We start from the raw sequence: 14624 nt of genomic DNA, 5'->3' as shown, positions 1-14624 counted from the left end.
TCCATTTACTTTTGAGCATAAGGAGTTATTTGGAAATAAACATACAAATTCGGACATCTAATATTATTAGAAATGTTTTAGTGGTTGTTTGTCGATACAATGCAAGTCAATGGGGCCAGTGTTGTTTGGTTAAGTTCTTTTGTATTCTGCAGAGGAGAAAATCATACAGCTTTAGAATGACATAAGGGTAATTCAATTATGAAAGATCTTACTATACCTTTAAGGACTTGGCCCGCGTTTTGGTAATGGACACACAGGCAAATTTTAAAAGAGTTTCACACTTTTTGTGTTCCACAGAAAAAGAATCATACACAGGTTTGAAGAACATGAGGATGAATAAATCATGAAAGAATAATTTAGGTGAGACAGATAGTATGCGTATTTGGGTTTAGTGACACAGATAGTATGCGTTTATATACGTCACACATTGGACAACATTGTTATAAGCAATCAATAGGGATATTGAACACAAACAGTGTCTAAAATCTGCCAAGCTACTGACCTCAAGTGTCGTGGTAAAACCCCAGGTTTATTTAATCACAATATGTATCGACAAGATAACCAAAGATAGTCGTATCATTTTCATTTAAAGCAAATAAGAAAATCGTGTTATTATTTCAAAACTAACGTTTCTTTTAGAGAAATGTTTTACGATATCCTCATTAATGCTACATGTTGCATCTTGTATAAAAGTCAATATTTTGTATAGAAAATATGTATAGAAAATACTGTATAGAAAAGCCGATAGTAAATGTCAAGTAATTTGCATGATATCTCTCTTAGTCTTAAGCTTGTCTTTAGTGACCTGGAATCCCAGCCCTTCCCACAAACCCATGGGTGAATCTATATGCCATGCCATGTTTTGCTGGTTTTTAAAAGAAAGTACCATATTTTGCGTATACTGTGGCTCAAATGTGTGTCCACTACACATGATAAGGTAAATTGGGCCATTCTTGCTCATTATTTCCATATGTTAGCAGATAGAAACCCCGCCTGTAGTGGTGGCACATGACTAAACTTCTGGTCATTTCTGGCTTAAAAACAAAGGGTTTCTTAAAGTGTATCCTTGTTATCAGAGGCATTATAAATGCTAACTTTGATCCATGGTAAATAAAGCTTGTAGAGTGTCATAGCTTCTACTCCCTCGGTCTATAGAAAAAAAAAAAATAATTAAATGGGGTAGTTGTAAAGCCCAAGAGGACAGAGGGCAGTCTTATTTCTGTCGTCTTTGATTCATGAGCATAGAATGTTAATAAAACAAGCTGAGATGCAAACAAAGTATTCAAGCAAAACTAAGAGAGTAGGAGACCTTAGGAGTCAGCAAGAGCACACTTTTGTCATTATTTGTTTTAAAAAAACAAGTACATCTTAGCTCTTCTCACATTTACAGAGACATAATCTGTTTCCCTCCTTTCTGCAAAGCATGTAAGAGAAATCGTGACATTTAAGATCATAAATCATTTATTAACTGCAGTTTGGTTATCCAAACCTTTGCAGTCTATTTGGTCCTTCCGGTTTTCATCTCACCTCTGCCTTGCTTTCGATTTCAACATGGTGGCTTGAAATCAGTCTATAAAACATGTATGTATATTTGAAAAAAAGTGTGTATAGCCTATACCTATTTAGATATGCATTTAGGTAAAATTTGTGACCTCTATTTATCCCAAATTTCAAATAAAATTTGCATTTATAACTGAAAATGAAAACTGAAGAAACCGATTAAATAGCAGAAAAGATTCTCTTTATTTTTCATATTCACAAGTAATATTCAATGTATTTAGGAAAGTTAAAAAATATGTTTTATGTGATAACCTGCATGTTTATCACAGTTTTCATGTGTCTTGTCATGCAGTGAGTCTCTCACATTGCTGTTGGATGACTTTATAACACTGAGGTTTGATTTTGTTGAAATTCAACAGAAACTGGTCTGGCATGGCCACAATAAATCTAGAAATGCGGATTTGTTTTTATTATTCTCACGGCTGTATCCACATTAATGCTACATGTTGCATCTTGTCAATGTTTTTACAATATAAGAAAGCTGCTAGTAAACATCAATTAATTTGCATGAAATCTCTCCTAGTCTAATGGCTTGTCTTTAGTGATCCGGAAACCCAGCCCTTCCCACAATCCCAAGCGTGAATCCATAACCATGGCAATGTAGCTGTGCTACTGCTCAGGGTAGATAGCAGCAGCAGCTGGTTCCAATTGCACCGCAGCACAGGGGAACAGGGCAAATGTGTGCTGAAAGGAGGTTGTGGATTGAAAGAGGTTTTGACTCCAACTCCAGCATTTACAGTAAACTTTGAAAACATATTTCTGATCTGTATTGGCTTATTATGAAGGAGTTAAAGCTGAATTTCATGCTAAACCAGTAGTTTGAGTAGCTGAGGGGGTATTTATTGCAAATTAACTTGAGGGATACACTTCCTGTGAATGTATTTTTTTAACTCTGCATACTTCAAGTTAAATCCAGACTGCAGAGACTTGCTTTATCTTGCTAAATTAGACCCCACACAAAGGGTGTGGACACCGGTACTGCTCAGCAAGACTTCGAGCGCTGCTGACGGTGAATCTGCAAAGGGGTGCTGGAAGGAGATTTGGGGGTGGGGGAGGGTAAATAATTCATGATGTAAAAAAGGGGCGATTTAAAAGAGGCAGAGAAGACACATTAGTGAAGGTTGATGTGAGGCCCGAAGCTGAGCTTTTGATGTTCACACATTTGCACAATGTTTTGTGAGCAGCAGCTTTCACTCTAATGCATGTTAATGAACAACATAAATTGCTAGTCTGTATACAACCTGCATTAAACGGTGTGTGGGAAGCTGTCAACTATTACAGAAACGATTGACGGGTTCTCTTTAAGCTAGTGTTGCTGTTGTTCATAATACGGCACCCTTCAAACTTTAAGACAATTAAAAAATCCTTCTTTGGTCATCTATTAGCATTTGTCTTTGGGGCTATAAAAAGTGATGGTTTTTAGAGAATAATAGATTGCTTTATTATCACAGAAGGACACAAAAATGAGCAGCAGAGATACAGACAACATCCTTTAGTTATTGGAACGTCACTGGAATCTGTACTTTGGCATTCAGACGCTTCAGCATTCCTAAAGTGAGTTATGGGCCACAGAGTTTGCGAGAAGATATGAATGGAAATGAATCTCCTTAGAGGAAATAATGGGCGTGGATGGCTGATGCTTACAACATTTGAATGTCAAAATACAAAGACAATCATGACACTGTGATGGAATTCACTTTGCAGGCTTTTAAATGCAACTGTAACTGTATAAAATAAACAGATCTGGAGTTATATGGACATGATTCTATTTCCAATCTTGACATACATGATGACCTGCAGCGCATTATTCTACAACAAAACAATGCTTATATAACCTACGTGTTTGATTGACCATTTGCATGTCCGGAAGGAGAAACTTGACATTTCTGGCCACTGACCACACATAGGCGCTCTCTTGGGAACATATGTTCTCTACACGTTTGGTTTGGTGGAGAGATGCTTATTTTATAAAACACAAAGAGTTAGAAATACAAGTCACTCATACACACGTAATGCAAAAACTAAATAGCAATATGGACACATCTCAGTGTGGGATAATTGTATTCCACCCGTGTCTAGCCCTTATAGTTAGCACCATGGGATCATTTTACCTAGCACAAAAAATATATTTTTTAAGAACTTACAGCACACGTCTCTTTAGCACTCGTAAGAATTTAGCTATATAGATTCAAACATTAAGAATGCAGTACAAAACGAATAATAATCCTATGTAAACGTGTTTAGTAAAAGTGTGCAGAAGGTAAAAGTTTACCCATTCAAAAAATGAAATCAGTTCAACTAAGCTCACAACTGATTAAAATAATAAAATCACAACTGATTAAAATAATAAAAATGTGGAATGTTTCAAAACCACTTCACATGAAAAGAAATAAAGCCAAAATATATTAAGTTTACTTGGATAGCAAACAACGTGAGGCTTCAAAACATAGATGTTGTCCTGATTCTGTGTGTAAAGGAAAACAAGGTTGTAGATTATGAGTACAATAGATTTCTTCATCGGATGGAACATCCTTTAAATTTTGAAGGGCACCACCAAGATGATCACTGACATGTTTTACTAACGTTATAAATGGAAGATAAACCAGGTTATGTGGAAAGCATTTAACGTAGAGAAATGTCAAAACTTTAGACTTTGTGACAAATGTGTCTATCTGATTGGATACAAATGGGTGCAAACAGGACTAAAGCTGGCCTCTCAATCTATCCAGAGTGTTTTGTGTCACTGAAATTGAAACAATAAAGATTTGAAGACAGCTGTGAATTTAGAAACAGTTGTTTAAGTGAAAGAGATGTATATTTCACAAAACAATAAACATGCATGCAAATAAATTAAAATGAGGCCTTCTTAAAATTATACCAGTAAACTGAAAACATTAAGGCTATTTTTAAATTACTGCATAAAACCTTTGCATTTTACTTTTAAATATTTGACACTTGATCACCTGGAAGAAAACACCATGAACCAAACCCATCTCCTCTTGACTCATATCCATCTAAGCACGTACGTTATTACAATGTAAATACACAAGTGCATCTTTAATAGGTTATTCCTTGACCTCACTCGTTGCCGTAAAAGACAGGTCGCGTTAAGAAGACATCATACAAATCCACAGAAAGTATCTATTTAACCTACATGATCCTAAATCCTAAGAGCCAATCGTGAGCGCGCAACGTGCCCCCGCGGTGAGCGGAATGGAAAAGTTGTTGAGAGAGAGAGAGAGAGAGAGAGAGAGAGAGAGAGAGACGGATCTATCCGTCGCCATTACTGACTGGAATGAGAGGGGAGGGGATGACTCTCCGGTTACACGCATACCACTCTTACTGCTAGAAAACACCGAAAACAGTCGCTTCTTGAAATTCGTCGATTATCACAAACACTCACGGATAAAAAAGAAAACCGGGAATTTATTCTGATACCGAATCTGTGGAAATCAAGGGAAATAGTTGGAATGCCACCTCCTGTCTGTGGTGTCGGGAGCTGGGAGCGACCATGTTAGGTAGGGGAATTCACAGGGAGTTTCTATAATGCTTTCATGGTTTATCTTACCGAAATCACTTTGATCGGTTTAATGCGGCGCGCAGTTCCACGTGGAAGCGGTAGTTATGTAACGTTAGCTTTGGATAATCGCTGAGATTTGTCCTCTTCGTTACAGCGCGTTGAATCGGTGTCACACTTAACTAGCGCTGGCTAACTGGGAAGCTAGCGAGCAAAGGAAGCGTCTAATGCCTTGTTAGGGGCAAGGCCCGTGTCGCTGCACACAATTCTAAACAGCACGTTAAAAAGAAACGTAACTTATTTGACTTCGCGTATTACTTGATGCGACAAGCAGGCACGTGGTATTCATTTCACGCGTTGGTGAAATTCTGGGGTGAAAATCCTGGAAGCCAGAATCGCAGTCGACACTAATGGGTTGAGGCGTTTCGTTGAACGATACCAAAATTCCCAATCGGAGACGGCAGTTTGAAAATCTAGATGTGGGTCGTTGTTATACCGCTGGTTGCGAAAAAAAATCGACAGTAGTTGTGTGAAACAAAGTCGTCGCGAAGCCCTCGCGAGCACCGGTAACAATAGCGCTTCTCGCGTGCTCTTCTGAATTCCAGCTGCACGGTGATGCTCTTCACCTTCAGCCGATGCTCCAGTCTGCTTTGCATCTTCTCCTTTTACATTTATACTTTACTAGCACATCAAACAAAGCTATCGACATTTGCCATCATTTCCTAACGCGCTTGACACCGCTTTCTGCGATTTAGCGATTGTGGGATGTTGCCGTTGTTGATATCCAGTTAGCGCGACTATACGTTATGACATTGTCAACAACACTTAAGAATTGAACACATTTTATCAAGTACTTTTTATTTTAGACATTCGTCGAGCTTCTTTCGGAATAACAGCCAACACACTTTCCCAAAGGCAGCGATCATTTAGATTCAGTGGTATTGTGACATTTTATGTATTTTAGTGCCAAAGGTCACAAATGTCATATAAAAATCTATATGATACGGACAGGGGCAGTTTATTTATCAATACTAAGGCTATTTTTACCTAATAACAAACATTTATTTTAATATTTATATTTTTATTATTTAATATGTCAACCCTCCTATTTATAATCACATGTTATGTAAGCTAAGTACATCGGATGTGTCACACATATGACTTAAAGTATTGGAAACTTTTTATATCAATGTACCATAGTCTAGTACCCTGAATAAGTTTCGGAAGTGAAGCAGTGGGTTGCCATGATGACAGACTTTGAACTTTAAAAGTGCAATTGAATGTATTATCTCTTCAATTTTAAAATGACAGGCATGGCGTGTGTGTATTCCAACATTTTCAGTTAGCATTATTGACAAATAGTTATGATATTGAAGTAAGCACATAGTGTTGTTGTTGTACTTGGCATTGTGTCTGTGTATCATTTCTCAAACTTAAATGGAATAGTTAAGCCAAAAATGAAAATGCAGTCATTATTTAATCACTGTCTTGCTATTATATGTGTATTTTCGTGCATTTGTTTATATTTAGTAATACAAAAATAGAAATGTATTACCCCCTGAAATTACAATTCATGAAAACAAAAGTATTTGTACAAAATATTCTTCCGAAGACAAAAGATAGCTTTAATAAAGAAACAGGCCAAGTAAGAGCATGAGCGGCCATCAAAGTAGTTCTGTCTGTGTTCCATAGAAGCTATTTTGGGGTGAACTATCCCTTTAAAGATCCCTTTATCTCATGATTAGTAATTGCATTTGTTTTATTGCAGGAAGGTGATAAGAGGGGAAAGATCAGTCGTCCGGGACAGATGATCCATATCAAAGATACATCAGCTCATTCTCAGCGAGACATGGAAATGCACCTCCACTAGCAAATGGAAGTACGCTCTTGCCTTGCCGGCATACTCCGCTCTGTGTAACAAGCAATGAGAGGGGCAGTATAATGGCCAAGAACAAGGAGTCCCGCCCATCGTACGCTGTCAGCGTTGTCGGGCTCTCAGGCACAGAGAAAGAGAAAGGCAACTGTGGTGTAGGTAAATCCTGCCTATGCAACAGATATGTGCACCCCAGCGCAGACTGCTACTACTCAGAGCACACTTCTGTGTTGAGCACAATTGACTTTGGAGGGCGCGTGGTGAATAATGACCACTTCTTGTACTGGGGTGAAGTGTTTCATCGAGGGGATGATGGCCTCGAGTGTAGAATTCAGGTCATTGAACAGACCGAGTTCATCGATGACCAGACCTTTTTGCCTCATCGCAGCACAAATTTGCAGCCCTACACTAAACGGGCTGCAAATACAAAACTTCAGTCCGCTGAGAAGCTCATGTACATTTGCACAGACCAGCTTGGTTTAGAACAGGATTTTGATCAGAAACAGATGCCTGATGGCAAGCTCAATATTGATGGCTTTGTACTGTGTATAGACATAAGCAAAGGGTGCAATAGAAAATTTGACGATCAGATGAAATTCGTTCACAGCCTTTACTCTCAGATTTCCAAGGCAAAAAAACCCATCGTCATTGCTGCGATGAAATGTGACGAGTGCGTCGATCAATACTTAAGGGAAGTCCAGACGTTTGTCGCAGGTAAAAAGAACCTTGTGCTGGTCGAGACGTCAGCTCGATCGTCTGTTAATGTTGACCTGTGTTTCAATGCTCTGACACAGCAGATGGACAAAACTCGAGGTAAACCCAAAGTCATTTCTTATTTGGAAGCTAACAAAGCCCAGAGACATTTAGTAGCTTCAGTCTCAGACAAGTTTGAAAAACTCATTGTTCAGACTGTCAGAGACTATCACACAAGCTGGAAAATTGTGAGCAATAAATTGAAAAGCCACCCAGACTATGACGAGTACATCAATTTAGAAGGCACCAAAAAGGCGAGGAACACCTTTTCGAAGCACATTGAACAGCTAAGACAAGAGCATATCAAAAGGCGGAGGCAGGATTATCTTACCAGCCTGCCAAAAATTCTTAATAAGTTGCTTAACAACCTCGAGGAAATTGAGACTATGAGTTGGACTGAGGCTCAGAACCTTATAAAGAGCAGGCCTGAGTTTCAGTACTGTTTCATTGAGTTGGAACAAACACCGTGGCATGAGACTGACCACATCGATAAAACCGATGACAGAAGAGTGCCCTTCGACATCCTGAAAACCATGGAAGGAGAGAGGATTTATCAAAACCATGTCCAGCATTTGAAATCAGAGAAGAGGCGGTTGGAGATGAAGGAGAAATTCAAGAAGACGTTGGAGCGGGTGCATTTCATTAGCGCCGGACAGCCATGGGAAGAGGTCATGTGTTTTGTCATGGAGGACGAGTCTTACAAATACATCACTGAATCCGATCGCAGAGATGTTTATAGCCGTCACCAGCAGGAAATAGTTGAACGGGCCAAAGAGGAGTTTCAGGAAATGCTTTTTGAGCATGCAGAGCTGTTCTATGACCTGGATTTGAACGCCACCCCAAGCTATGACAAAATGAGTGAGATTCATGCTGTACTTAATGAGGAGCCGAGATACAGAGCTCTTCAGAAACTTGCCACGGACAGGGAGTCTCTTTTACTGAAACACATTGGGTTTGTCTATCACCCCACGAAAGAAACATGCCTCAGCGGCACGGCCTGTGTGGATCTGAAAGTCGAGCAAGTTCTCGCAAACAGGCTGGTTCAGCTTGATCATGGTCGCTCAAATATTTACTACAATAGTGCCAACATCGATAAAGTTAACCTTTGTCTCGTAGGCAGAGAAGGACTGGCACAGGAGCTTGCGAATGAAATCCGAGCTCAGTCTACTGATGATGAATATACCCTTGATGGGAAAATCTATGAATTAGAGCTTTTGCCTGTGGATGTCAATTCTGGCATGCTTTTGAATCATTCCTGGATATCGACTTTCAAGCCCCATGGGTTCTTTTGTGTCTTCAGCTCTATAGAGTCGCTTAATTATATTGGGGACCGCGTAAGCCGAATCCGAGCTGAGATTGCCCAGAGCAGAAGGGATAGGTATACTCAGCCAGTGCCATTCATTCTTATTCTAGCGAACCAGAGGGACAGTGTTTGCAAAAACATGCCTATTTTGAGGCATCAGGGCCAACAGCTTGCGAATAAGCTACAGTGTACATTCATAGATATACCTTCCGGCACTTTTCCCAGAAAGTTTAATGAGTCTCAGATAAAGCAGGCCCTTAGAGCAGTGTTAGAAGGATTCAAGCACAATTTCGACATGATGAGCCCCATGCCATCCATTAAAGATTTGTCAGAGACGGACTTGCGGATAGTCATGTGCGCCATGTGTGGAGATCCGTTCAGCGTGGATCTCATTCTTTCACCATTTCTGGACTCGCACTGTTGCAGTGCCGGACAGCCTGGGCAGAGCAACACTTTGATTCTTGACAAAATCATTGGCGACAGCCGGCGACGATTACAGGTCACTGTGCTCTCATACCACTCCTCCATCGGAATTAGAAAGGACGAACTGGTGCATGGGTACATTCTTGTTTACTCAGCAAAACGAAAGTCTTCCATGGCTATGCTGAGGGCGTTTTTGGCGGAGGTCCAGGATGTCATTCCGGTTCAAATGGTGGCCATTACGGACAGCCAGGCAGACTTCTTTGAGAATGAGGCGATAAAAGAGCTGATGACTGAGGGGGAGCACATTGCCACAGAAATTACCGCGAAATTTACAGCGCTCTACTCCTTGTCACAGTATCACAGGCAGACAGAGGTTTTCACACCATTTTTCAATGAAGTTCTCGAGAAAAAGAGCAACATCGAAAGCTTCTTCATGTTCGATAACAGCAGAGATGGAACGGGAACCAGTGAAGACGTCTTCCCTCAGTCCCCTCATAGACATTCACCTGCCTACCAATACTACCCTGACTCTGAGGATGATGGGGAGGGACCACCACCTTACAGTCCAATAGGGGATGATGTCCAGCTGCTGCCCAATCCGAGCGAGCGCAAGTACAAAATCGACCTCGAAGGCAATGAATACCCAGCTCACAGCACACCTGTTGGAGACCATGAACGCAATCACAAAGTGCCTCCCCCGGTAAAACCCAAGCCCGCTTTGCTGCCCAAACCCAATGTTAAGAAGCTGGATCCTAACCTGCTGAGGACCATCGAGGCAGGAATGAGGAGCTCCAGATGGGTGCGCAGTCCCACAATGGTTCATGGCGATGACCTTGAAGCATCAGACAACTATGCAGAGCCTGTGGATGCGCTCCTCAAATCGAAAGGCTTCGGCGACGACATATATGCCATACCTGAAGATGCACACAGCAGATCTGGGAAGATTCGTAATTCATTCGGTGGACTCGCTCTGCATGGGGACGAGGAGAATGGCTTTGATACCATGTCTAAGTCTCAGAGTGGCAGAAGGCCTTCGAAGTACAAACATCGGTCCAAGATCCTCTTTAGCAAAACGAAAGCTTATCATAGACGAGTACATTCAGATGTCAGTGATGACGAGGGTGGAGCTGCAACGCAGAAGAAGAAGAAAGGAAGGGGCAACAGGGGGAGTGAAGAAGACCCTCTTCTTTCACCAGTGGATCCTTGGAAAGGAGGAATAGACAATCCAGCCATCACATCAGACCCAGAGCAGGATGATAAAAAAATTAAGAAAAAGAAAGCACCAAAGATCAAGGAACCCAAAAAGGTTAGCTCCTTATTTTTACAAACTGTATCTGCTCAATTGTACCGTCCCTCAAAATATCCAAAGCATTATATAATATGAATTATGTATTTGTTTTTATAGGTACATTATATAATATATTTCTAAAACACGTATCTATTGTGCCCGTTAGTATGTTCAACACGGGTAGATAAGAAAAGCAAAGTGTAAGCGTATATATGTCTATATCCTACATTATCTATGCATATTCATGTGCCTCATCTTTCCTGAACAGCCAAAATCCACAAAGACCACAAAGCCATTGTACCCACCAACGCGACGAAACTGGGAGAGCAACTATTTTGGGGTGCCTCTTCAGAACTTGGTCACTCTGGAAAGACCCATTCCTTTGTTTATCGAGAAGTGTATTGAATACATTGAACGGACGGGTAAGTTTCCAGTTTTCTAAAGGTGTGAATATCTAAATTTAAGATCAGTAACTCTGATAGGACCTGAAAATCTACTCAGTTGTAAACTGTAGGCTGTTATCTGATGCTATTTTATCGTTTTTTGAGCTTGGTATGAGCTTTCCTCAAGATAAGTTCACTGTTGGCAAATGTTGATGCTTTGTTGTTTCTCTGTATGGGATGGTTGTTTACAGGGGCTTGTGTGTTTTATTATTAGTAGCACTGTTTTATTCTTGATTTTTTTCTAATATACCTGCCTGAAAAGTTGTACAAGCTTGCATTGGAGTGTGATGCAACCAGGTTTCTAAAGGGCAGAAAATTCTGCTCACGATTCATAAATCGTCAATAAATAAACCAATGAATGAAATCCATTACTCTGAGGTAGTAAATTCTGACTCAACAGGAAGTTGATGGCCAGGGGAGTAAGGGAACTCAGTCTGGTAAATGATTGAATGTTTTTTTATGGCCATGTGTTATGATGATCTAATTCTTCCCAGAGCACTTTGTTTAGCCAGATTGCTGTTTTCACAAAGTCTACAATCACCTTGTAAACATTTAGAGGTTGACATATGTCAAAGATTTTAGTGCACTCTTTCAGTATTAACAAAAGGTATTTCAGACGTTTAAAGTAGTGATGCAGGCCTTTTGACATTGAGCTACATCAATAATGTCAGTGAGCTACTGTCAATAATGCCCAGCTGACCTGTCATATAGCTTGAGGTTTTATTAGCGAAAAGGCGACACTCGCATACGGCTGTGCAGGTTGTCAGGAGATGTAGCTCAGTCAAACTGCATGGAGGAAAAGCACTGATGTGGTTTCTGAGGGAAATTATTAAGCTGCTGTTTGTGGTTTTTATGCCTGCATTCTGGATGTGGGCAAAGTGTCTGCGGTGAGAATAATATGAGACCAATTTGCTGGCTGAAGTGGTTCTGCTTTGTGTATGTGTGGCCATGCACACATTAAGTCTGTACTGTACCGTACATGTAAATGATAGAAGCACTTGATGGGTAGCACTTTTTCTGTTTTTTAAAGAAGCAGTGATGAACTGATGCATTTTAAAATGTAGTTTGATGTTATTATGACTCCTTTTTCACTCGGTTTAATGTTCTATTGTCTAATACAGTAAAATGCGTTTTAAAAGTGGCTTAGTGTCTAAATAGCATTGGAGTTGTGTAAAATTTTTAAATTTGTTGATGTGTGGTGAGTGACTATTTACAAAAGCTTTATGATGTAATTTAAAGGGATAGCTCACCCAAAAAGGAACATTCTGTCATCATTTTCTTACCCTCTTGTCATTTCAACCCTTTATGGCTTTCTTTCTTTCACAGAACACAGAAGAAGATATTTTGAAGAACGTTGGTAACCGAACAATGATGGTACCCATTGACTTCTATTGTACGGACTAAAAAAAACAACTGCTAGACGATGGGTAACCCTATTGTGTGGTTACTAACATTCTTCAAAATATCTTCTTTTGTGTTCTGCAGAAAGTCAAACAGTAACTAAATGATGATAGAATTTTTATTCTCTCTAATGTTTGGTTAAAACTTAGTTGTGTTTTTGTGTTTAAGGCCGAGTGGGACCTTAACTTTGTCTGGGCCTTGTATCTGGGCCTTTAACTTCCTAATATGCCCATGGCTGTATCTGAGCATCGCAGGGCAGTGTTTAAGAGCTTTTTGAAAGCATCTCAATTCAAAGCGCATTCATCGTATACTCCCATTCCAAAGGCCAACCCCCTTATTCCCTCCAATTTATCTTGTATTTCTGCATTGTGAAGAAACGATAACCTCATACTTAACTGTGTTTTTTCTGTGGTCCAGACACATTAACATTTATTCATTTGGCAGACGCTTTTATCCAAAGTGACTGACATTGCATTGTATTATACATTTGCTTCTGACTGTTGGCAATCCCTGATTGAACCCATGACCATGGCGTTGCTAGCGACGTGCTCCAACCACCGAGCCTCAGGAAAGACAAAACTGGTCCAGAACCCACTCCTCCAAACTGGTCCAGAACCCACTTCTTCAAACATACTGCACCTACTGCATCTTTATTTTATGTCTTGTGTTCTGAAAACAAGAGCCTGTGGCATTAGGAACTGTAAGGAGAAAATGGACATTATGGATGTTTTGTAATTGACTTTCATGGCTCATTTAGGCATATATGCTCCATTTACCCAGCAGAAGAGAACCCCCATTGTCGTTTCCTCCTCGCGATGCTTCATAGTAATTAGCTCTTCTGTGCGTATCTCTTATGAAATGTTATGGATATTTGGATGTTTATTTGAGACACTAACTATAAAATAAGGTCAGAAGACCATGAACGGAACATACAGTGAGAATGCAAGCACAGAAATCCCCAGCTGCGTCAGTTCCAGGCATTATCTCAAAGGCTTGAATAGATCTGTCACAGTTCTTACATGTTGGCCTGGAGTGATTACATGAGCTGACCACAGTTGCTGTGATTGCTAATATCGCTGATGTTGAAATCATTAGACTTTCACAATTATATGTTTTCCATCCAAATGAAGGAATTTTCTGCAATCATTAGAAACGCAGCTACAAACAAACAAACAAACTCAAATGTGGTGCTTTTCTGCATTTGATGTGTTCCCTGTGGGTGCATTTAACAACTATTTAGAAAAGGTATTATGTAATGTCAGTTTTCCTAGCATCATTGTAATGTTTTAAATGCAGTTTGAAATCGTTTTGTTGTTCAGATGGACCAGAAAGTTGTTCTAAATATCAATGGCCTAATTATTTACCTGAAAAACCCATTTCCTTAAAGGTCTGGTCTGTCATATTTTGGAGGATCTATTGAAGGAATTGCAATATAATATACATAACTATGTCTATTAACTATGCAAAGACTGCAAATAATTACGGGGATGTAGAGTTTAATGTGACCCCAGTACCATCTCAAAAGCATTTTAAAAAAGCATGGAAAATGCGCGGGACGCGGCTTTCTCCACAAATGATCGGGATGTAAGCTTGCTCTCTCGGGGTGACTGCCTGCGAGTGAAGAGAGTGCGTTGCACCTCATTTGCATTGCGACTGCATCGCTCTCTATTTCAACGTGCTTGCCGCACCTTCGTATTTGAACCATTGCCGCAGCTTAAGACCGCGTTGCACCACGTTGCTTGCTGTGACCGCGCTTGGCTCTAATTTAATGACCGCGCGGGTCTCCGGCAGGAATCAATCTCAAGATGTACCGACATGTTTGTCCTGTGTCAGTTGCTGAAGTGCTTTGAAAGGGAGGGTGTGAACCGTTGGTTGCTATTCACAACCTCACTGCTAGATGCCGCTAAAATCTCCACATTGTTCCTTTGTGCCGTGAATTCTTGTGTGTGCTGTTGTAGGCCTGCGCTAGTTTTAGCTCTTGTTTTAGCACAAGCAGCATCAAAACCGGTGAAAACAGCCCGTATTTCAAGTATAGTGGACGTTGCTTAGCCAACATAATTTCA

General features: G+C 40.2%; 1 protein-coding gene across 2 annotated transcripts in view; it reads left to right on the top strand.

Moving 5' to 3' along the window:
• The first annotated feature begins 4839 nt into the window (after positions 1-4839).
• Positions 4840-14624, top strand: part of arhgap5 (Rho GTPase activating protein 5) — a 28271-nt gene continuing 18486 nt past the window's right edge. For both annotated transcript variants that reach the window (XR_013786786.1, XM_079458536.1), the window contains exons 1-3: positions 4840-5078; positions 6846-10735; positions 10986-11139. Coding sequence is in view for 1 of the 2 variants with exons in the window: in XM_079458536.1 (XP_079314662.1) it covers positions 7019-10735; positions 10986-11139 (3871 nt within the window). In the remaining variant the exon portion in view is untranslated. The remainder of the gene's footprint in view (positions 5079-6845; positions 10736-10985; positions 11140-14624) is intronic.

Source organism: Barbatula barbatula (assembly GCF_947034865.1).
Source record: "Barbatula barbatula genome assembly, chromosome: 6".
NCBI lineage: Eukaryota > Metazoa > Chordata > Actinopteri > Cypriniformes > Nemacheilidae > Barbatula > Barbatula barbatula.
Note: the sequence above shows the minus strand (reverse complement) of the source record. Positions and strands in the feature narration are given on the sequence as shown.